At 53.2% G+C, this 23079-nt stretch overlaps 1 protein-coding gene across 4 annotated transcripts in view; it reads left to right on the top strand.

Moving 5' to 3' along the window:
• Prkag2 (protein kinase AMP-activated non-catalytic subunit gamma 2) overlaps window positions 1-23079 on the top strand; it is a 263165-nt gene that overhangs the window by 158129 nt on the left and 81957 nt on the right. For all 4 annotated transcript variants that reach the window (XM_046429777.2, XM_046429776.2, XM_058574340.1 and 1 more), the window contains one exon: window positions 11477-11691. In XM_046429777.2, the coding sequence (XP_046285733.1) occupies window positions 11477-11691 (215 nt within the window). The remainder of the gene's footprint in view (window positions 1-11476; window positions 11692-23079) is intronic.

The following is a 23079-nucleotide window of genomic DNA, read 5'->3' as shown; positions in this document are numbered from 1 at the left end:
TCGCTGTGGAAGGTCCCCGTTACGCATGGCCTGGGTTTGGTCATTGTGCAAATTTTCACCTGGTCTTCAGCCATGATTCCCCTCAGTGTGGTCCCTTGGAGATGTCTGGGGGTTCAGACTGCAGAGCTGGTGCAGCAAGAGCCAGTCCTCCCAGCAGGCAAAGGAGCTGGGACACGTTGTGAGACCCCTTGGAACCCGAAAACCTGGTGCTGGGAATTGGAACCGCCTTGAAGTTACGACAGAAAGAGTGAGCAAGGAATTGAGTACCGTGCGTGGTGCATTAGGAATTTCATCAGATGGTCAGAGAACCTGGGACCCAAAACAGTTAAAGAACCACTTCCCTCCCAGGATCTGGACTAATAAACGTGTGGTTAACACCAGGAATTCCAAGAGGGTCTGCGAGGGAGCCCTGGCCCTGAGCGCCCTGGTCAGCACAGGAACGCTCTTGGGGCCTGATGGTCAGTTGACCCTCCCCCAGTCCCACCTCAGCAGAGTTAGCTCCAAGGTCACCGTGTGTTCTGGCTTTGCTGGGACGTCTGCCTGAGTGACCCAGTGTTATAAACAAGAGCCTCCGAGACATCGAGGTAGAACTTGTGTAGAAATCCTGTCTTGACCTAAGGACAGTCTGATCAAGGCAGGCACCTGTGGGGATTTCTGCCCAGAAAAATTCTGGCCCCATCCCGTGGCCATTCCACAAAGCCTTTCCTGCCCACGGGGCGCCTTAGTGTTAGCCAGGGAGTAGGACGTCCACAGCGCTGACCTCAGGGTCACTTCCCTGACCTGGGAAGGAAACTGAGACTTGCCTCAGCTTCTCGTCTTCCTCTCACCCCTCCCGAACCCGACGTGTCCACCTCAAGTCCTTCCCACCACCCTGCACACACACCCTGGGCAGACCCCTGGTGATGGCTCTGCGAGGAGCCCAGGAATGGAGGAGAGCTGGACACTGGAAAGGCTGCCCAGGGCAGCCCCCGCAGCCCCCCCAGGGCAGCCCCCCAGACTCCACCTGCAGGGGCACATAGCACAGCCCCTATGCACCTCTGACCCCAGGCCCCACCTGCACAGACAATGTGTGCACCGCCCTGTGAACTGTACACGTGGACACTCCACAGTGTGCAAATTCTCAGAATCAGAATGGAGTCACTTGTGTCAAGCCCTGACGACAAGAATAACACAGCCGGGGGATCATGAGGAAGGGACCTCAGTCATGTGTGCATGGTAGCAAGAGTGATCACAAAAGAGTCTGCCAGGACCAGACCTTGCACACAGGCACCACAACCTCACTTGGAAATGCTCCTGCAAGGATGTCTGCCCAGCCCCCACATGTATGCGCTTGGAAGGACACCACCTTGTCATTTACCTGTGGCCAGGACAAATGGTGGAAAATAGCTTGTGCCATCCTCCTCACTTTGCCCTTGGAAACTGTGCCCAGTCCCCACCTCTACAAACACACACACACACACACACACATACACACACACACGTAGTTGAGCATGGCCCCCGCATCCCCATTGCAATGCCCCGCTGCTCCCAAACAGCCGGTTGCATTGACCTTTGGAGAAGATCACTGTTTGTTGTTTAGGCTCGTGATGGCTGCAAAGTCGGCGCCTGAAGCTCTCTCAAGGCACAGAGCACAAGCACTGCTCTGGGGTCCAAAGACCTATTGCCATGCCCCTGCTTCTGGACCTGGTGTGAACTGAGACTAACACTGTGCTCTTGGAACCTGTGTTTCCTCCATGATAAAAGGAGATGATGAGCCTGTTGTCCCCTAATTCTCTGCCGACTGTCCCTATGATTCTCTCCGTGGGAAACATTCATCTAAAGCACCAAATGATGCTTGTCACATTTGTGATCCCACAAATACTAATAACCAGGGAAGACTGATGTACTAACATTTCCCCTTCACTAACAAATTCTCACAAATTGTTTTCAAAAAACATTTGTGTTAGTCAGCTTTCAATTGCTGTGACAAAATACCTGAGATAGGTCAATTTAAAGGAGGAAAGATTTATTTGGGCTCATGGTTTCAGAGGTTTTAGTCTTTGGTCACTTGGCTCCATCACTTTGGGCCTGTGGAAAGGCAGAACATCATGGCAGGAAGCACATGGTAGAGCAAAACTCCCACCCCCTTTATGGTCGTGGCTGGGAAGCAGGGAGAGAAGAAGAGGATGGGGTCCTAATATCCCCTTCAAGGGCTTGACTTCCTCTACTAGGCCTTACATCCTAAAGGCTCCACCACCTCCCAAGCCGTCTGCACGGGAAAACTGCAGCCCATGAGCCTCTGGCAGACACTTAAGATCTGACCCACACCACCATTTCATAAGGGAAGTGGTTTGTCCCAGAATCTCTCTCTACAAAGCTACTGATGGGAGTTTCCTCTCTTCCCTTCCTCTGAGGGTTGCCTTTTGTCTTCAACTTCCAAATGCTCTGAGCTATTCCCTCTCACTCCAGTGAAGTATCTAAGGTGACATTGGGTCCATGAAGTGGAACTCTGAACTCCAGGGGAGCTCAAGGAGGGTACAATTCTTCCAATGGCCAGGGTGGAGCACGTGGGCGGGAACCACACTGTTGGGACTGACCACGAGTAACCCTGCAAGATTCCCGTCTCCTTCCCCCGCTCCATTTCTGTTTATTTCATTTGGCCAGTTTGCCCATGCAAAATATTAATACACTAGCTCCAACTATTAACTAACTGGGTGCAGAACCGTACTGGCTATACAATGTCCCAGAGAACCATTTCCCCCTGAGTTCCTCCTAGGAAAATAAGAACCTCAAGAAATATCCCAAACTCGGGTGACACCACTCCAAGGGTGCCTGGTTTTGGAAGCTAAGGAGGGTTGGGCCTATTTAGTATTTGGTTGGAAAAAAAAATACTTAAAGAAGTTTGGGTTTTTTTAATACAAGGAAAATTTCACCCTCTGTACTACTATATAATGCTTCAACTCCAAGATGACTCAGATGTTTTCCAACATATTTTGAATAGTTTCAGTTATAAAAAGTTGTAAAACATTCTCAGTGCCTATAACCAAACTTGCAGCCCCAAACCTTATTCCAAATGACTAGAGGAATTGTGAGCTGAAGGAGGGCAGTGCCAGAGCCCCTGGGTAATCCAGGTGCCAGTGCAGATCCTGAGATGAGCGTCCACATACACCACCCTGAGAAAGGGGCCCTGCTGGGGAGCTTGGGTAGGGAAGATGACAGAGCATGAGAAAATTGTCTTGTAGGAAACGGGTGATTCCGCAGCCTTCAGAGCAGGGCCTCAAAGCCAGCTGGGAAGGTGCAGGGGAGCTCGGGAGAGCTGGTCGGCAGCTGCATGAATGGAGGTACCCAGGGTTGAGCAGGACTCAGGGAACCTCCACCTGGGACCGTCACCAGCTGCAGGAAGGGCGATCTCCATCTGAGACCAAGCAGGGAGCTTGGGTGAGAAAGAAGAGACTTGACTGACTCAAAAGAGAGCTGTGAGAAAGAGCACTGTGGCCCGAGGACCACAGAGCCACGGAGGCTGAGAGCTAGCAACTGCTTCAGAAGTTTCTTAGCTGCAAAATGCAGAAGCTGGATGAAATGAATGGTTCCATCAGAACCAACTGGAGAACCTCAGCAGACTCAGGTTCCCAGGCTCAGCCCCACTCAGTCCGAATCTTCAGGCCTAGAACGTGGATTCTCAAAGCTCCGGTGATTGTTGTGCCCAGCCAGGCCTGGGAACTCTGGGCTGAGTGCGTCTTGACCATGCCTGTGGCTCAGATACTCTCATGTTGGGTTGAACTCTGTGGGGATGGAGAGTGAGGACTTCCTAGACCAAAGTTTTTGAGCAAAACCTTCCCTCGGGGAATGGAAGCAGAAAAGATTTTCAAAGTTCAAGGGAAAAAATATAGGGACTCATCAGGGATCTTCTACCCAGAGCCTCAGAGCAGATTGTCGTGGCCTGGGATAAACCCAGACCACACACGTACCCGACATTGGTCAGCCAAACCCTCCCCAAGAACAAATGGCTGCTTAGGTTCACTCCTGGTGAAGTCCCAGGCCACCAAGGCCCAAGAAGCCTAGTTCCCCCTAAGTCAAGCTTCAGCCGGACATGATGGTTCCTTAAAACCAAGAAGGCCTAGAAACTTCCCAAAGCTCAGACCTCAAGATCAAGCCTGAGATTCACCTGGTTTTTGACCCAAGTGTCCTGACGACACAGCTTCCCGTTAGACAAAGGACTAAGACCACCTGTGACTTTCCAAGCTCCCTGGCTGTGCCGGACGGCAGCACAGGGAGGAAAGCGCCAAGGGACCCCCTCAGAGCTCCCACCTCAGCTTGTTCCCTTTGCGGGACCTCTTCTTGAGGATAGCCTGCCCTGTTGAACCTGTGGACCACTCCAGGTCAAATTGCCCCCCAGCAAGCACTGGCTGGGCAATTCAGTGTGCTGGGCAGAGAGTGGTGACCTCAGTTCCCTTGGAATTCACAGACAAGGCACAGCAGCTGCTCAGGTGGCCTCAGCACCTGCAGCCTGTGCCACATCAATGTGCCCTGGGGCCCTTGAGACTTGCCGTCTGGACAGAACCTGGCTCCCACCCAAACCCCTCCCTCCAAGTGTGCCTGACCCACACTCTCCACCCCAGCTGGTGGAGCTGAGGAGGCACTTTGTGACCTAGAACAATCTGCTGATCAGCCCTGGAGCACCCTCAGTCCTGCGACCTCTGCCCTCGGGGTGGGGGGGGTACCCTAACATCTGACAGTAGGTGAGCAGAGTGTGGTTTTTCAGGGATCCTGCAGGAAATAGCGCAGCCACCATCACGGAGCCCATGGGCACACTCAAGGGCCCAATATCACAGAAGTCACTAATAGGACTTTGGAGAGGGTGGAACACCATTATTATAAATTATTATTATAAACACCGTTATTTTAGTTTGTTATTAAAATGCACTGGGAGCCAGGAATGGTGGCACATGCCTACAATCCCAGCAGCTCCAGAGGCTGAGGCAGGAGGATCACATGTTCAAAGCCAACCTTAGCAACTTAGCAAGACCCTGTCTCAAAATAAAAAAGGGCTGGGGATGTAGCTCCGTGGTTAAGCACCCCTGGGTTCAATCCCCAGTACCAAAAAGAAAAAGAAACTAAAACTGAGAACATTTAAAAATATAAATGAATTTAACAATAATAATAATAAGCTTGTTACTCATTAAAACAAATAACATATTTTTTAAGAGTGTTAAAAAGGTCACAGAGACAAAATGTTTGCCCTCCACAGTGGGCCTGTCTCCTTCCCCAGTGTGCACTCTGTGGCTCTGTGGTGTGGCAGGTAGAGTGGCCATGGTCTCCTGGGATGTAGCCCACTGAAGCAGGTGACAGAGAAGTGGTCTTGAACAGTGTCCCAGGGACTCAAATTATGGGCTGAAGAGAAAGAATTAAGTGAAGTCCCCATAGGAGGATGTCCTACGCCTTCCCTGGACTACGGAGTGCGTGGACTGATTGGCCTGAGTGTTGATGTGATGTCATACCCAGGCCAAGGCTGTTGAGTGAGCTGATGTGCGGCCCATGGAACTGGCCTTCAGGAGCTGCAACTTTCCAAATTTCTGAAACCACCAGTGATGGAAAGCCAGTTAATGACCTTGACTTGGCCTTGACACCCCCCCCCCCAAAAGAAGGACCTCCAAATTGCATCTTGGTTGACCCTGGCTTGGGTGGGCTGAATGAGCACTGGGCCCTGGACTGTCCAGAGACCTCCAACCTGACAAAGAGGCTGGTTGCTATCTACCATCCATCATAGCGCCATAGCCCAGGGACCACAGGTCTGGAGTTGGCTGGAGATGAGTTCCACATTGAACTTCAGGGTGGCAATCTCCTGCCCTGAGTAAGGCCAGTGGCCAGAATTAGCTAAGTGGACTTGGGTTTCTGCCAACAGGGTCTTTCCCCATCAGATGGCATCTGCTGTTGCTGGGATTGGGCACCTACAGGTATTGGGCACATACTCCACCACTTAGGGTTGTAGAGTCTTCTGCTTCTGACATTTGGACCTGAGATGCTGAGCTGGGGCTAACCCATCCAAGACCACACTGCTGGGGGTGGAGCGCCGGGGGTCACACGGCTGGGGGGGGGGTGGAGCGCCGGGGGTCACACTGCTGGGGGGGGGGGTGGAGCGCCGGGGGTCATACTGCTGGGGGGGTGGAGCGCCAGGGGTCACACTGCTCGGGGGGTGGAGCACCGGGGGTCACACCCAGGTTTGCTGGCTGCAGAGCTCAGTTCTTCCCCTTCCCTGGGCAGTCCTCATCCTGGGTCGAGAGTGCAGGCTGGAGGTTGTGTCCCTCCAGCTGGGACTCTGAAGGGACTTTTCATGCAGCTGTGGGCAGGATTTCAGGAGCCAACGGGAAGAAATGCCAAGGCTTCAGCCCAGGACAAGCAGCAGCAGGAGTCCACACCACCCAGGCCTGAGAGTCAAGGGAGAGAGCTGTTGCTGGAGGCCAGGCCGGTGGGTGCGGGTGGGAAGGGGTGAGCTTCACATACTCCCCTCCCATCTCCAGCCCAAAGCCTTGCGGGAGCTGCGCCCCAGGAGTCCCCGCTGCAGCATCCACGGGCGGTCCCTAGGACACCAAGCTGGCAGAGATGGCAAAGAATGAAGGGGTGAGGGCCAGCGTGGTAGGAGCAGGGGATAGCCAGGCAGAAGGGCAGCAGGGAAGCCAAAGGTTGAAGGTGGACGTGGAGCGTTTGCTCCGCGCGAGCGAGTGGCTAGCTGTGCTGCCACACCCACCTGGAGCCCAGCTTTACACACACCGCACAATGATTCTGTGTCTGGCAGTTAAAGTCCCTTCTGAACTGTGGCACAGCAAGGATTGCACTCTCTCTCTGGCTGAGGCACTTTTGTTTGTCACCCCTCATGGCACCATCCCCTCGATGGCTCCTGTCATTATCCTTTCCAACTGACAGCACCAACCCTCTCATCTCTGTGATGAGTGGTTGGCAGTTTAAACCCCATGTAAACACCCCCCCCCCTCCCAGGGCGTGCTGGAGTCTCTTCTCCATGCCCCTGGGAACAACAGTCAGAAAAGTGTGGCTTGTCCTCCTTCCTTCTCGCTCCGGCCTGTGTGCGTGAGAAGCGTGAGAAGCCTGCCGCAGCCGCTGGCTCCGGCTCCTTCCATTCACACAGCAGAGGGGCCCGGCACACCCGTGTGACCATCTGGTCTACCTGGCTTCTTTTTTTTCCCAAAGCAAGGAGTTGGTTTGCTCAGGGGCCTATGGCCAGTTAGTGGTCGAGCCAGGCTCCGAGCTTGGGGCTTCTGAAATCCAGGCCTCTGTTTCCCCCTGCAGGCCTCTCTGTCTCCAGGCTGGCTTCACTTCTGTCCAGTGGCACCTCTGTCCTCCCTTCTCCTCCCCCTTTTCTCCAGACGCAGCTCCTGCCAGCACGGCCAGCCAGGCCCTGTGAAGTCACCAGCTCATGGCTCCCTGGTGTCTGGAGCCACTTGCGTGGTGTTCTGTGCGGCTGCCAGGAGCAGTTTCTGTTCACTCACTGGGCCTATTCACAGGGCCTGGCGCGGCCGGGAGAATCAAAGCATTGTCCATCCCCAGGCTGACGGCAGCCCTGCACAAAGTCCTCAAGCAGCAGAGGAAGGGGGTGCCGTCTTGGAAGAAACCAAGTGGGGGAACCTGCCTGTCCCAAGAGCCTTCTTAGGTTACCGTTGCTGCTGCCCAGTTCTGCTGGGGCCAGTGCTGGGTGGAGGCCGAGCTCCTCCGGGAGTCTCCGTGAGCCTCCCGGCCTCTAGGCTGTGGGAGGCTCGTGGAGACACCTGGAGACCTCACACCCAGATGCTGCTCTCCCTCCTGCCCCGGTGTGGGTGCTGCACTTGACATCAGTGCTATTGCATTGTGGTGCTGGGTCTGCTTTTGGTTTTGTTCTTGTCCCATTTTCTCCAATGGCCCAGAAGGGTGGGGCTTGGTCCAGTTCACCTCAGTGGGATCCCTCTTATGCACCTGCACCAAGCTTGGCCCTGGGCACCTGCTGAGCAGACACACGGCTTGCCCAGGAGTTGACAGTTCCCCCACCATGAAGGAATGAGCTGGTCTAGTTAAAAGTTATGGGGAACTCATAGCAGTATCACCCCACTTTCCCCTTTATTTATTAACCATGACACCCATATTTAAAACAGAAAAAAAGCTCAGGAATATGATTTTCACCTGCCCCACAGTCCTTTCCTAGGACAACATCCTCCTAATGAAAAGATAGTGTCCACATGCGTGAACAGCGCCTACTTGATCTGTCTCCAGTGGCAAAGTCCCTTGAAGGCAGTAACTGGCTCTCTCCCTGAGAATGTCGTAAATGGGATATCTTCTCGCAGACAGACAGACAGCAGACAGACAGAGGTGTAGAACGAGAGGGAGGGAGGGCAGACCCGCTCATGGAACAGCAGTGAGCTCCCTGGGCGCGTGCAGGGCTGGGGGGCTCCAGCAGGAGGCAGGCACGCTCTTAAATGTGGGCATCATGGGGGGCGGGGCGTTGGCCCTCTGCTCAATTGTAAAGCAGTGGCTGGAAAAAGTAACTTTCAGAACAGAAACCACAGACCCCGGATGTCAGTGTATAAAACAGGGAAGGGATCCGACGAACATCCCTGCCAGGTGTTCCTTCCCTGGAGACAGCCAGTGCCTCTGGATGGTTCCAGGGATGCTGCTGTTGACACCTGCAGACAGGCAGGATGTGAGCTCTGTGCAGGAACTCCTCTGTCCCTCCTTTGACTCTACAAACAGCATCATTCTCTACGGACGCCTCTTACCTCTCTGTCTCACAGGGAGAGGACAAGGAGGCTTGTCACGTTCCCATGGGGCCTCTGCTGCCGCGGTGAGGAGGGGCCATGATTTCTTTAACCTCTTCTCTCCAGGGAGGAGCTGGGTCTCCAGGCTCTGCTTTTGAGCACCCCGTGGTAATGTGCACCTCCTGGCAAGGATGCAGCACAGCAGGGGAAGACGCTGTGGAACAGAACCTGCGCGTTTGCAGCTCTGATAGGTGTTGACAGAACGCCTCCCTCGTCCGAGGCGCGTCCCTCCAGGGCTCTGGAAGTGTCCGCATGGGCATGGTTTGGGCCAGAAGGTCTGAGCTGGGCCTGGAGAGATGGCAGCAGGAGGGAGGTTGGACTTCCCTGCCTGAGGATGGACATGGGTGCTTTCCACAGGGGCCAGCCCCTTTCTCTACACATGAAGATCCTAGGCCCCTGAGCTGCTGCTGCAGGTGGCTGGAGCGGGTGGTGGCAGAGGTTTCTGTGGCTCACGCACCTGACCCTTCCTGTTCTGTCTGCCCCATCACATTCCACACAGCTGCCCACAGGGAGCGCCAAGGAAGGGGCTGTCTGTCCAGTGGACATGTCAGTTGAGAGAGCGAGGATCAGAACTTTCCTGGAACCAGCCAGTTCTTCCACACTGGGAGGGTCCAGGATGGTGCCCCTGCTGAGGGCTCTGTCTCTGCAATGGGCCTTGAAGGACAGCCACTGCCCACGGAGGTCTGAGGCCCCATTGGCCTGCTCTGCAAACAAAGCAACCAGAAGCCTTCTGCTCTGGCCTCCAGCAGAGCCCTCTGAAAGGCCCGGGCACCCCTGCCTTGGCAAAGTCAACATTCCTCACAGCTCTGTGGGCATCACAGGGGGCGCTGGTGCCCCCCAGCTGGGGCCTGGCCCAGGGAAGGCCAATGGGCAGGGCTCCCTTCCGTGGCCCTCCTGCCACACCAGGCCCCCCACCATGCACACTGAGCTGGAGCAGATCTCCCTCTCTTCTTCCCCCCTCGCACTCCCCCCCACCCCACCCCCCCCCCCGCCACAGGGTGAGCAGAATGGGGGAGGGGCAGAGTCTTTTTTGCCATCAGTCCCTGCTGTGGCAGCTCAGGGGCCCAGGATCTTCGGGATCCTCCTGTGTAGAGAAAGGGGCTGGCCCCAGGGACCTCTAAATCCTGGGCCCCTCTGGAAAGCACCCACGTCCATCCTCAGTGCAGAATGGAGCTCCGTGGGAGACCACTTCCCCAGCATGGGTAAGACCCCGTGTTCCGTCCCCAGTACAAAAGGGGGGGTGGGGGAACAGAACAGGGCTTGCTTCTCTAGACCGTTGGGGAAAATCTTGATTTTTCAAGAGAGAGACCTCTTGCGTTCTCGATATTTGGCATTGCTCCACCTTACATAGGGTTCCCTAGAAGGACGCTCCTTTAAATAGGTCCCCTCCAAAGCTCCCACCAGGAGATGTGTCCCCAACTCTGCATGGAGAAAGAGAGAGGACCCAAACCTTCCCTCCCTGCAGGACCGTGGACTTGCCCAACCCCTTCCCTGCACCAGGACAAGGGGTGCTGTGGGGGCTGAAGGGTGTGGGCAGGTACCCTGGCCCAAAGACAGGGGTGGGGCCTGCTGGGGAGGGGTCTCGCTGTGTCGGTTTGAGTGTGGAAGCATCATTTGCTGACAGAGCCCTCTAGGGGACCGGGAGATGGCAGCCGAGCGGGTGCACATGGGTCAAGGTCTGGGCAGAAGTTGGGACCATGGGAGCTGGTGTAGGACTCCGTGGTTGACCCATCCTTGTCAAGGCCACAGTTGCACAGGGAGGCCCTTGGGCCATGCCTGTTGACATCTTTGGCTTGACTTCCATAATTTAAATTTTACTTTAACATTTTATGGGCTTAACTATAAAACATGAGAAATATCTGCAGAAACCCTACTTCTAGGTGAGGTCACATCCACAGGTACCAGGGATTAGGACTTCAGTGTAGGTTTCTAGGGACACAGTTCAACCCGTAACTGTTATGTTGTTACATCCACTGGATGTGAGCAATGGATGCCTGCTATAGACAGGCCCCAGGAGAGCTGGAGGCCTGCTGAAGGGGACACTGTTTACTCCTGGCAGATTCCTGTCCACAGGCTCCCTGTACTTCCTTATTGATCCCATTGCCTCCCCCCACTCTTCTCCTCCCTATTCCTGTCCCTCTAGATCTTTGCTTTTCAAGGCCCCTTTCCAGCCACGCTTCCTCCCCAAAATCTTCTTGGGTTCACAGCGCACTGACACCGTGCTGTGTCTTCTCAGAGGTGCACACATCTCATTGGCGCATGCCTCCTGTGGTTCTTTGTGACTCTGTCATGTGACTTCTGCCAACATTGACCTTGCTCTCTACTGAACATTTTTGTGAACTTCCCTATGAGCCGCCTCAATCAGTCGGCCACATCTCTCGGCTTGTGGTAGGGGAGGCGAGGAGGGCGGGTACCTGAGTGGAAAGAGAGAGCTGGGGAAGCCTGCACCCGCTCCCCATGGCGTCAGGACCACAGCCCCACAAGAGGGAGCCGCCCAAGCCAGCATGGGTGGTGAGGGCGTTTCTAGACCCAGCGATTCCAAGAGACTAGCAAAGGGTTCGCCAGTGCTCTTCTCTCGTATCAGAACTTAATGATGCAGGTTTTGCCATCTGAGGGTCTTGGCACTTGGGAGCAGAAGTGCCTGCTCTGCCTCCTCCTGGGCCACACTCCTAATGGCCTCTGTCGTCTGCTCCCCACAGCCTCCAGCGTCTCCTCTTCTCCATCGACACCCACCCAAGTGACCAAGCAGCATACATTTCCCCTCGAGTCCTACAAGCAAGAGCCAGAGCGCTTGGAAAACCGCATCTATGCCTCCTCTTCTCCCCCGGACACCGGCCAGCGGTTCTGCCTGGCCTTCCAGAGTCCCTCCAGGCCCCCGCTGGCCTCGCCCACACACCACGCTCCCTCCAGAACCGTAAGTCTGGGCTCTTCTCCGGAGGGAGGGCTGGGGTGTCAGGAAGGACAGGCTGGTGGCTTTCCCCACGCTCTGGTCAGTCTGGTTCGCCAGCCAAGACTGAGAAAGTGCAAGGCTGGCATTTGTGACTTATTTTATCATAAGTCACAGGCTGAGGGGAACCAGTGAGGGTCCAGTAGGGACATGGAAACTCAAGAAAGGGTAAATCTGCTCCATTGGAAATGTGGCCAGGAAAAGTTTTCTGTTCCTCTCAGTTCTTAAAAATCACCCTTGAAAGCTTTATTTGAATTTACCTTGACTGAAATACTAAAATAAAGTGTCAGAGTCAAAGCAAATCAGAACCAAAGGTAGGGGGATTGTATTCTAGAGCGATACGATTTAAAGTCTGACACCATCTGACTCGGGTTGCCCTCTTGGAAAGGGAACTTCTCAGTATGGAGTGGGTAAGGGCTGTCCTTGTGGCCTTCAGAGGACTCGCTGAGAAGGAGGGGCACAGGGGGGCTTCCCTTACACCTTCTCCATGTCAACCCAGATGCATCCCTGAGCACACAGACCCTACCCGCTGCTGCAGCCTGTGTAGCTCAGGGTAGACACCAGAGACCCATTGTGCCCAGCAAGGAACCAAGAAGCACCACTAAAGTCCACCTACGTGGATGGAAGCCACTACTGTGGGTTTCCTGGGGCTGCAGTAGCAAAGTACAGTCCTCCATCCATGTCCACAGGGAGGTTTGAGGACCCACTGAAGACACCAAAATCCTCTGACGCTCAAGTCCCTCCTGTGGAGAGGGGTAGTGTCTGCACGGCGCCTGTGCACCTCTGCCTGTTTACTTAGTTGCCTCTAGATTACTCGTTATCGCTGACACCACGTAAATGCTGTGCGAATCGTTGTCCTGCTCTGTTGTTCAGGGATAGTGGCCAGGGAAGTCTGCAACATTCTGTACAGATGCAATATTTTTCAAATATTTTCAACCTATGGTTGGTGCACCTATAGATACGGAGAGATAACTGTGCCACAACTGGGTGGCTTCAAGCAGCAGTGGTCTCACAGTTCTGAAGCCCAGAAGCAAGGTTGCAGCAGGGCACACTCCCCGCCAGCCCCGGTGACTCTGGCAGTCTTGGTGTTCCTTGGCTTGTGGTGGCACCTTTACAGCCCCCACCTGCATCTTCCCAGGGCCATCTTCCCTCTGTGTCTGTGGGTCCACTTTTTCTCCTCTTATGAGGACACCAGTCATGTTGGATTAGGGCCCACCTAATGACGTCACCCCAACCCAATTTCATCTACAAAAACTTTATTTTAAATAAGATCAAAGTCACAGGTACTGGGGGTTAAAGGTCAACACATCTTAGCGGACACAATTCCACCCGTAATGTTGTTATCTTTGGGGAAAGATGTGTTTGCCGTCACCATTCTTGTTGTTCATTCAACCGCGACTTGTGCTCAGCACAGTGTTGATCTAAGTGGCGAGAGTCGGGCTGCACTGCATGGTTTCTGCCCCCGGGAGCTCACGCTCTTGATGGTAGCAGAAGAACACTCAGGTGAGCCCGCTCGAGCAGGAGGCGGGGATGCCAGCAGAGCCCCAGCCCACTGCAGGGGCTGGGAGGGCAGACACCCAGGCCTGGGAGCAGCGCACCAGCCCCTGAGCCTGGGTTCCAATGAGAGGACGACCTTCTCTAGAGGAACCGAGCCTCAGCCTGGGGCTGGCAGTGAGTGCCATGGAGAAGGAAGGGGTCACGCGTGGGGCAGGACCTCTCTGTGGAGGGCGGTGTGCTGGCTGGAAGCTCCGCCCTAGAGCTAGGGGCCTAGAGGGAGGGCTCCCCGTGTTCCTGGGTGTGGACGAGAAAAGAAGGGGAAAGAGCTGATGTCCCGGGCACTTGGCAGACACTTGCTAGAGATCATAGAGCAGAAAGGACTCCCAAAGGCCCAGGGCCCCGGGGCTGGTGAGTGGGTAGCGTCACCAGAGCCCCCTGGTGTGGCAGCCTGGCAGGAGGTGGTAGGAGGCAGGAAAGCTGGGACAGGCGGCTCTGGATACGGAGCAGAGCAGGGCAAGGACCTCGGAGGGCCAGGAAAGGAAACGACCCGTGAAAAGACAGGGAGGACGGGCTCCCCTCGCTGACCAGGAATGACCAGCAGAGCGAGGACGCGGGCTGCAGCAGAAGCCCCGTCACTTGAATTGGAGCTGGCTGCAGCCTGTTCCCTGAGTCCATGGAGTTTCAGGGCAGCAGCTTTGTGCAGAGGACCAGCCCAGAGGCTTTCCCAGTTTAAAGAGAACCCAGGGAGTGCTGTCGGCTTCTGCCAGGTCATCCCCATGGTGCGACGAGAGCCTGAGTCTGCACTTTCATAACTTAACCTGGGTGGGTCACACAGCCCTGAAGCCCTGGATCGAGGCTGGCAAATGTAGTTCCTTCCCAGCTGGCTATGTCTTTGGCTGTGTCTCAAACTCAGCATCCAAGTGGAGCATCTCTCTGTTCCCAGCACACAGCTGACAGCAAGAGTGTGACAGCAGGATGGGAGTTCAGCCCTCCAAGTGCATGATGGGTAAACATGATGTGCTGTGTGCACAAAGTGGAATATTGATAGGCCCTGAAAAGGAAGGAATTTGGACCCTGGGCTGACACCCATGAGCCCTGAGGACCTTCTGCAGTGGGGACAGATGCAGCAGGATTTCACTTTCCTAGAGACAGACAGTGCAGCAGGTGGCCAGGACTGGCAGGGGTGGGGGTGTTATTTCCTGGGGACAAGGTTTCCGTTTGGGAAGATGAAACAGGTCTGGATACGGACGGCGTGATGGTTTCATGACAGTATGAACATGCTCAGTACCGCCAAACCATGCACTTAAACATGACTCACTGGTAAAGTTTATGTGTATTTTACCACAATAAAAGGAGACCGATCCCATCAAGGCTATGGTGCTTATGTACTTTACGAGTCAGAAAATCAGGGTGATTGCCCAAGGCTTTCCACCTGCATTTTGAAATGATGTTTCAAGTATTGGAAGAGGATGTCCGCACTGGACACCAGACATCACACAGGCCCTGGATTCCCCATGAGTGTCTGCCGTGGCCCAGAGCCTCCCAGGGCTCCTTCACCAGGCTCTGCCCGTGGCCTCTGCAGCCCAAGTGTTGCCCAGGTCTCTGTTCTCTGGAGCCCTGGCAGTGGGTGGGTGAAAGTCTCATGTTCATATAAAATGTGTTCTTTGACAATTGGATTTCATAGGTGCCTTTAGTTTTTGTGCTAAATTCTTTAGGAGCTTGACTGATTTTGTTAATTTTTCTACTAACATAATCTTCACAGATGAAGATGTGAGTTGCCTCAAGATTTCTGAAGGCCTAAAAATAATTCAGCATAATTTATCTCTGCCTTTGAGGATAAAAAGACACTTTCTGTAAACATTGACCATGAAGATCATTTTTCTAAAATTGGTTCCCATGAGTTTTATTCTAAAGTTGGGAAGGGGGCGGGGCCATTAGTCTTCAGTAGATACCACTCACTGGATTACTTCTGGGTTCAGCAGACACTTAACAAAGCAACTGCTATGTGCCAGGAATGCTGCTAGCATGGGTGACAAACATGTGAGATGTACTCATGGGACAGGAACAAGGTTTGGTAAATGGCACATGCGTGATGTGTGAGGGGGTGGTCAGTGAGTATCCACAGCTGAACAAAGGAAGGAGCTCTGTCCGCCTGGGGGCACAGACAGCGACTCATTACAACAGAACCCGCTAGAGCCTGTCTGGTTATACGCATCCTACCTTGGCGCCTGTAAGAACCAATCCCAGAACCAGTAGAATTTTTTTTTTTTTCTGCAGGGAAGAGAAGCAATCAGCTTTGCCTTTTAGGATGGTTCCCTCTGGCCGGGTGTGGAAATTAGGTTGGATGTGGATAGAACAGGGGCTCAAATGAGATGTAGCGTGAAGCCATCAGGGCCCGTGGAAGGTGGAAAGAGATGGAACGGTGTTAAAGCGGAAGGAGCTATTAAGGGGGTGGAGTTGGATTTGGAATGAAGTGGTTGGTTCATTCCAGGGGAAAGAGAAGAATCAAGATGATTCCAAAAGTTACGCCCTGGGAAACCAGATGGAGGGGGGGAGGTCCCTCTTCTAGGATGGGGTGCAGAGGCAGAAGAGGGGTGGGCTCTGCCTGTGAGTGTGAGCGGAGTGTGTGTGCGAGGTATGTGTGCACGGGTGTGTCCGGGTGGTGGCGGTACAGTAAGGTACCCACGGCACAAATGCTCAAGCATAAGTGTTCAAAGGACACCTGGACAGTGAGTCCGGAACTAGAAATGAAGAATGGAAAATCACTGAGTGTGAACGATAACTGACGCCGTGAGAGTGGATGAGATTCGCCAGAGAAGCATACAGTAGGTGGAAAGAGCCAGAAAAATGTGGACCTCTAAGGGGCAGTAGGGGGAGGATTCTGGGTTGCCCGGGAAAGACTGAAAAGTGGACAGTCCAGGATTACAGAAGCAAAGGGAAGGTGTGTCATCTTCCCGCGTTTGCAGGGAGCAGCTGATGACATTGCAAAGCAGACATCTGTAGAGCGTGAGGACTGAGATCACTGTGACCTCGGCAGGAGGACTTTGCTGACCACTGCATGGTCAAGAGCAGAAGCCAAGTAACAGGGTTGAATGATTAAGGCGTAAAGAAGTGGAGGTCTCCGGTGCCCACCTCAGAGCTAGATGTGAAGGGGAAGGCTGGGCCCTATGGCCAAAGAATGGAGGTGATGGTATCTCCCCAGAAACAACAGGAACAGATCAAAACACTAAGAGGAAAGAGTGAGTTGAAGGGGTACAAAGGAAGCCTCGAGTGCCCGCCTTGCCAGGAAAGGAGCAAGCTTCCTGGGAGGTGGGAGCTCTCCGCGGTGGCATGGCCTCTCCTGCGAAGGAGCTGCATCTGTAGGATTTTCATTCTTGACCTGAGTCTTGGCCAGAGTCACTGGGAGCAGAGAGACCGGGCTTGGGCTTTCAGATGTGTTTGTCTGTTTAAGGGGGTCCCCTCAGAAGGAGGAGAGGGAAGGGAAGGGGCTAAGGCAGGGTATTGTCTCTGTTGACATCCAGCCTCTGTCCTGTGACAGGAGAGTCCTGGAGTATAAGTCACACCAGGAACTGTCCTACCCAGAGGCAAGGAACCTGACACTTTGTATTCTCATACTGTTATGGGATGCTCCCAGGGGAGGGCACTGCACTTCCAGCTGAGATGGCTGTGGTCACCCAGGGACAAGCCGCCTAAGACTATTGCCGGTGGGAGCCACTGGCAGCAGGCCCTGCAGCAGCCTGGCATGCCAGAGCTAGTTAGAAAGAACGCAGGGCACCTTCTGTGGCCCACACTCTCCATCACCTCCTCCTCTTGTCCAACTGATTCCTGCATCTGACAGGATCGGGTACCAGGTTGGGTTTTTGTTTTGTTTTGTTTTGTTTTCCTATTGCTTCAAGAAAATAAACCTCCCCAAAGCTTGAAACAACCACCAATTTCTTTAATTCACAATTCTATGGGTCAGCAGTTTGGGATGGGTTCCCTCCTGTTCTTGGCTGTGCTTACTCATGTATCTGTGGTCACCTACCAGGTCATTCAGGGACTGGCCGGACCAGAGAGGCCTTGGCCAGGGCGACTTCCCTGTTCTGCAGGGTGTCACCTCCAGCAGGCCAGCCTTGACTCGCTCCCATGACCGTGTCGGGCCCAAGAGAGAGGGCAGTACACACGAGGCCCCTTGCAGCCTCGGCTCAGAACTCCTCTCTACAGCTGCAGTTGGCTGCTCCTGGCCAGGGAGAATGTCTCCTCTCCCCCTCAATCTGGGTTGGCCTTAGGACTTGCTTTGGCCGACAAAATGAGGCAGAAGTGACAAAGTCATATTGCAGGGGGAATGAATTCAGGAAGAGGTGGAGGGCTGGGCCAGTTTTACAACCTGCCATGTCCTATCACTTGATTTCAACCCTGCGGTATTGTCCCAGTACACACTGTCCCAGAGGCTGGGGCCGACGTATGTGTATGTGAGGAGTCCCGCGTGTGCTTGACATCTCTGAGAGCACTCTTCCTGTGAGGGGACACTAGCATTGCACATGTCCTAAGAAATAGACTCTAAAAAAAGACTGTCTCCAGAGGGTGGTGTTGACACAGTGTCGTCTCAACAAAGGCCTCAGCACACCCACAAGAGGTGCGAAAGCTAGACTGGCCCAGTAGAGTTGTCCCAGGGCAGCGCAGAGGGTCGGCTCCATGTCCCCCACACCAGCCAATCTGTGGATGGCAGCTGACCTGGGAAGTGAGCTCCCTTTGGGCAAGGTGGCCTTTCAGCCACGCGCCATCTGGGCCGATAGCTGAGTGCCATCAGTTGACGGTATTCCCCACAGGTGGGACAGATCCTTGGTCCCTGGAAGGGGACCCAAGCTGTGCATCACAATTTCTGTCACGTGGCATTATTCTTAACTTCATGAATTTAATGCTACCCAAATCCTAACAGATGAAGATAAGGGCGATCGTATTTCTTCTTATGATATTTCATCATGTAAAGGAAAGCCCAGAGGGAGAGGAACAGATTCCCTGGGCCCAGAAAGACCCCCCCCGCTTGCCAGCCCCAGGAGGGAGCCATGGTGGAATGGACATCCAGCCTCCTCCGTCAAGCCTGTGGATGACCGCAGCCCCAGCCATACCTGTCTGCGGGACATCATGAGAGACCCTGTGCTAGGACCACCCAGCCAGACAGCACATGAATTCCTGACCCACAGCAACCGTAAGAGAGAAGGTGTCTGTTTCTGGGGGCCACCGTATAGAAACTCGCAGACAGGGCACTTGAACAGCAGACACCGGTGGGCCACAGTTCTGGGAGTTGGAGGTCTGCTCTGTTTGGATGAGTGTCCCTCAAGGGTCCAAAAGTAAAGCCTTTGTCCCCAGGTAGCTTCCAGCTTGAGATGTGAGCCCTTCCCCGACACCGTTTCTCCCATGCTCCTCATCAGAGACCCAAACCTTGAGCCTTGAACCTTCAGAACTCGGAGCCTGGATCTCTCTTTACCTCCTAGGGAGCCAGTGTCAGGCACTTTGCTGTGGTAATACTAAGCTGACTGACACAAGGTCCAAAATCAAGGGGTTGGCAGGTTTGGCTTCTCCCTAGGCCTCTTTCCCTGGCCTACAGAGGCACTGCTGAGCCCTCACACAGCCCTTCCTCTGTGCGACTCTGTCCTCGGTGGGTCTGCCCTTTCTTATAAGGACACCAGCCCTTGGATTAGGGATTATCCTAGGACCTGGTTTAACCTTAACTGCCACTTTATAGGCCCTGTCTCCAAATGTAGTCACCTGGCAGGTTACAGCCTCAACAGTGCGTGCGGGAGACAGAATTCAGTCCAGAGCGGACAACAAATTATTGTTGCTGTCTTAGCCACAGAGTTGTGGGGGGGGATTTGCTGTGTAGCAATAGATGACTCCCACTTGGTTCAGCATGTGGCCGGGCGGGGTGGGGGGGAAGCAAAACCCACTGAACTGCTTCATAGTGATAAACCAGGAGCTCGGATCCTGGTGGGAAGCCGACGGACTAGCCCCAGCTCAATCTCGCAAGATCCCAGCTTTCCTAGGATGAACACTCTCAAGGTTGTTACCTGAAATAATTACACTTTTTAAGATGGAAAAGCACTTTAAAATGTTTGAGGAGGTAGAAATGCTAATTACCCTGTCTTGATCATCACATATTATGTACCTGTTTCAAATTATCATCCTATATCCACAAATGTATGCTAACACGTGTCAAATTTTTTAATTTTAAAAGAAAAACACTTGAAAAATCTATAAATATTTCAAAGCACTTGACATTAAGGAGACGTTATAGATTTCATAAGCATTTCTTTTTTTTTTAATATGCCTGTCTACCAGTTTAAGTATCAGATTACAACCTAATAAGGATCCAATGTTAAAGCTATCCTCCCAGGAATGGCAAACTAACAGTTCCATTGTCGATTACTCAAAACACATTAGATATTTTAAAAACAGTTTGGAAAAAAATCACACTGGGTCAGTCATACAGAGAGGATGGATGATCATCCAGTGGGACTGGCTATCACAAGAGCTGCCTGCCACTTGGCCAGGTGCTGCCTCTGAAGACCCAAGCAGAGAATATCTCCTCTCCTGGCTGTCAGAAAAAGTATTATAATTGGCATTCTCCCTGTGTTCCTGCCCTGTTGGAATCCTGGGTCAATGACCAGAAAGGAGGCAGAGCCCAAATAAGAGACATATATGGCGGAGGGCCTGACCCAGTTTTCTGAGCAGTGGCCAGAGTCTTTGAGATTCTTTTCCATTCTTCATCCCAGGGAAGCTGGGCTCCAAGGAGAAGAGGTTGTGCCTTTTAAATATGGTACTTAGACAGACTCTGTCATCTCTCTAGGGAACCCCTGAGGCAAACTATCTGTTCCACAGTTGTTTCCTAAGACCCTATTATTTGCAGGGCACTGTTCTAGGCACTGAGTGATGGTTGATATAAGTCCTGCCCTTGAGAGTGTCGCGTAGGAAGAGGGAAGTCCTCCAGAAGCGGAGCCCTGGAGCTAATGCAGTTGAGGGGAGCGTCCTGATGCACTCATCAGGTAACAAAACCCGATGAGGGGGCATGTGCTTCTGAATACCCACTGGGAGCACGGCCAGGTGCTCAGCATTTGTTTTGATCACAAGGATCAAAAGTAGAGTAAAAATGGGAATTTCCAGCCATGGATTACTTTACTGTCTTTGTCAATGGAGCTAATCCGTCTCGTGCTTAGATTAAGGATTAGATTAAGGAAGCTGGGAGTGCATCCTCACTCATGACAAGGGCTGCTCCAGGATTCTTCTTGAACTTTCCACGCCACAGGAACAACCCTGCTGTTACCTGGGAGAGGCCGGGGTTAGGATACCTGTGTCCTGTGGGGCTGGGCTGTTCACCAGAGCACCTCCGCTGGGAGGCAGAATCCCAATCACCTTTTTCCCTAACTTGGGCCGGCAGTGTAAAGGACTCCTCTGGAGTGTGCGACAGGCCTTAACAGTATGCATCTCTTGTTTAAGAAACTATTGTCGTCAAACTGTCACCAATTTTCATAAGCCAGGAGCAGAAGCCCGATGGCGAGGGCTGCTGGGTGAGTGTGAGATGATGGAGAATGTGGGCAGCTTTATCACAAAGGCTGGTGTGAAAGAGGAGACGTGAGTGAGGGCTGGCGCTGGAGGGGACAGGGAAGGGCATTTCTTTAAAGATGCGCTTGACGTGGGCTTGTTCATGAACCAGTGAGAAGGCCTTACACGTTCCTCGGCCTCTGGTCCCGTTCTCCCTGTGACTCTGTCAAGTGGGAACACAGTATTTACCACCCAGGGCTGTTGTGAGGACCCAGGGAGAAAACTGGGTGGAGTGACTCACCAAAGGCTTCGTAGCTAGTAAATGCTAAAGCCGAGACTGGACCAGGACGACTGGGCTGCGGCCCTGCGTTCCTAGCCTTGTCTTAGGCTACCTCTGGAGAGCTCCTCGACTCTTGGCCTATCCATCCCGCATGGACTCAGCCTCTTAGCTTATCTGCCTAGTTCAAATCTGGCCCATCACCTCATTTCATAATCGAAGCTTGCCTGCTGCACGCTATATTTACTGTCTCACCTCAGTCTATGCTGCGTTGGTGGCCGAGTGCAGAGCTGAGGGGCAGCAGAGCCAGGCTGTCTGCACTGCGAAGCCTGCAGATTTCTGCCTGACCTTTCTTGAGGAGAGGTTTTCCAGTCCCTAATTCACGTGGGAGCTGCCCTGCCTACTGCCGTCCAGTGAGCTGTTAGAACATCCTGGGGGGAGGGGGCAGAGTGAAACTGGTCCCTCCGGGAGGCAGGAGCCAAGCAGGAGGGCTCTGCTCCACGGAAGACACAGAACAAGGCCCAAGGGACAGTGTGCAGAAATTGGCATTGGTTCTGCCACGAATGAGGTCCAAAAATCAGACTGGTCGTTGAGGTGGCCAACCAGTAGGGAGTCCGGTGGAGTCAGAAGCTGAAGACTGTGGTCTCCTTCCCTGGGAGCATTAGAGAATTGCACATCCTGCTTGGGGACTAGATGAAGGAAGCTGGGAGTGAGGGAAGGCGCAGGTGGCTGGGAGGGACTCGTTCTTCCCCTTACTCTCCTTCAGTAAGGCAGGGCTGCAGATCTGAAGGGGTGGCACAGGCAGGCATCTTAAACTTGTCATCACCTACCTGCATGGTTATCAGAGAAGTGCTAGAGTTTAGATGTGGGTCGTCCCTTAAAGGCCCGAATGTTAAAGGCCTTGTGTCCTGACTGGCGCTCTTGGGAGGTACAGGACACTTTAAGAGGTGGGGCCTGTGGGGAGGTCTTTAGGTCTCTGGGGACATGCTCTTGAAGGAGACAGTGGAACCTTGGCCCCTTCCTCTTCTCTCTTGCTCCCTGGCTTGTGATAGAGGCTTTGCTACGCCACACTCTCCCACATGTGGTGCTGTGTCACCACAGGCTGAGAGCACCAGGGCAGGCCAGCTGGCTCTGGAACCTCCACAACCATGAGCCTTTTTGATTGTCTCAGGTATTTCATTATAGAAATGGAAAGCTAGCTAACACAAATGAGTTGGTTGAACTTGCATGTAACCGAAGGATTCCTCCAGCGACCGACTAGAGGAAAATTTATCAGGGAAGATGGAGCAAGAGACCAGTGGAGTCAGGCCTCAGTAGCCCAATGAGAGGCAGCAGAGGGCTGAAGAAAGGCCGCAGGAGAGGAGACTTGGAGGACGGGATTAATTATAAAAGTCTATGTGTGATAAAACAGCCTGGACTCACTGTTTGCCAGATATGTGGTATGTGGGAAGAGGACTCAGGGTGACAACAGTTTCTGGCATGAGAGAGAGAGAGAGTGACAGTGTCGTTAAATCAACTAGGAAAATACAGGAAGGGGAAGGAGATCTGGAATGAAAGCCAAGTTCCATTTGGGACACCTTTTAAAAAATCCCTTGGGACATGAAATGGAGCTATCAGGGACATGGATAAGTAAGTCTGGAGTGGAGAATCAGAGGCTAGGAAAATGATTCTCTTTGTCTGTGTTATTTACCATGCCTTAAATCAAAGAAATCAAGACTCTGAATACCTTCCATCCCTGTAACTGCTGGTGCAGGGAAGAAAACAAACATAGTTAAGTTCTAACAAGGGATACTTGGTCCCCAGTAGACCCGTGTGGAAATGCATTTGGGGGCTGAACAGTAAATGGTGGAAACATTGCTGCAGCCACTCATGCATCCTAGATGCTTGCCTCGATTTGCATTTAGATGAGAATTCCTTCAGCTCAGAACCAGGATTGTCCCCTCACTTCTAGCACTTAGAAAAGCATTAACTTTAGCTGGTAAAGTGTCATTGGAGAGCAGTGACACAAACCATAACACCAGGATTAATAGTGTTCCCTTAATGACTCTGTAGAAATTAGCTGT

This window comes from Marmota monax, unplaced genomic scaffold, assembly GCF_021218885.2.
Source record: "Marmota monax isolate L192 unplaced genomic scaffold, Marmota_monax_Labrador192_F-V1.1 WCK01_AAM20220418_F8-fsc00193, whole genome shotgun sequence".
Classification (NCBI taxonomy): domain Eukaryota; kingdom Metazoa; phylum Chordata; class Mammalia; order Rodentia; family Sciuridae; genus Marmota; species Marmota monax.
The sequence above is the reverse complement of the archived record's forward strand: the minus strand, read 5'-3'. Positions and strand labels throughout refer to the sequence as shown.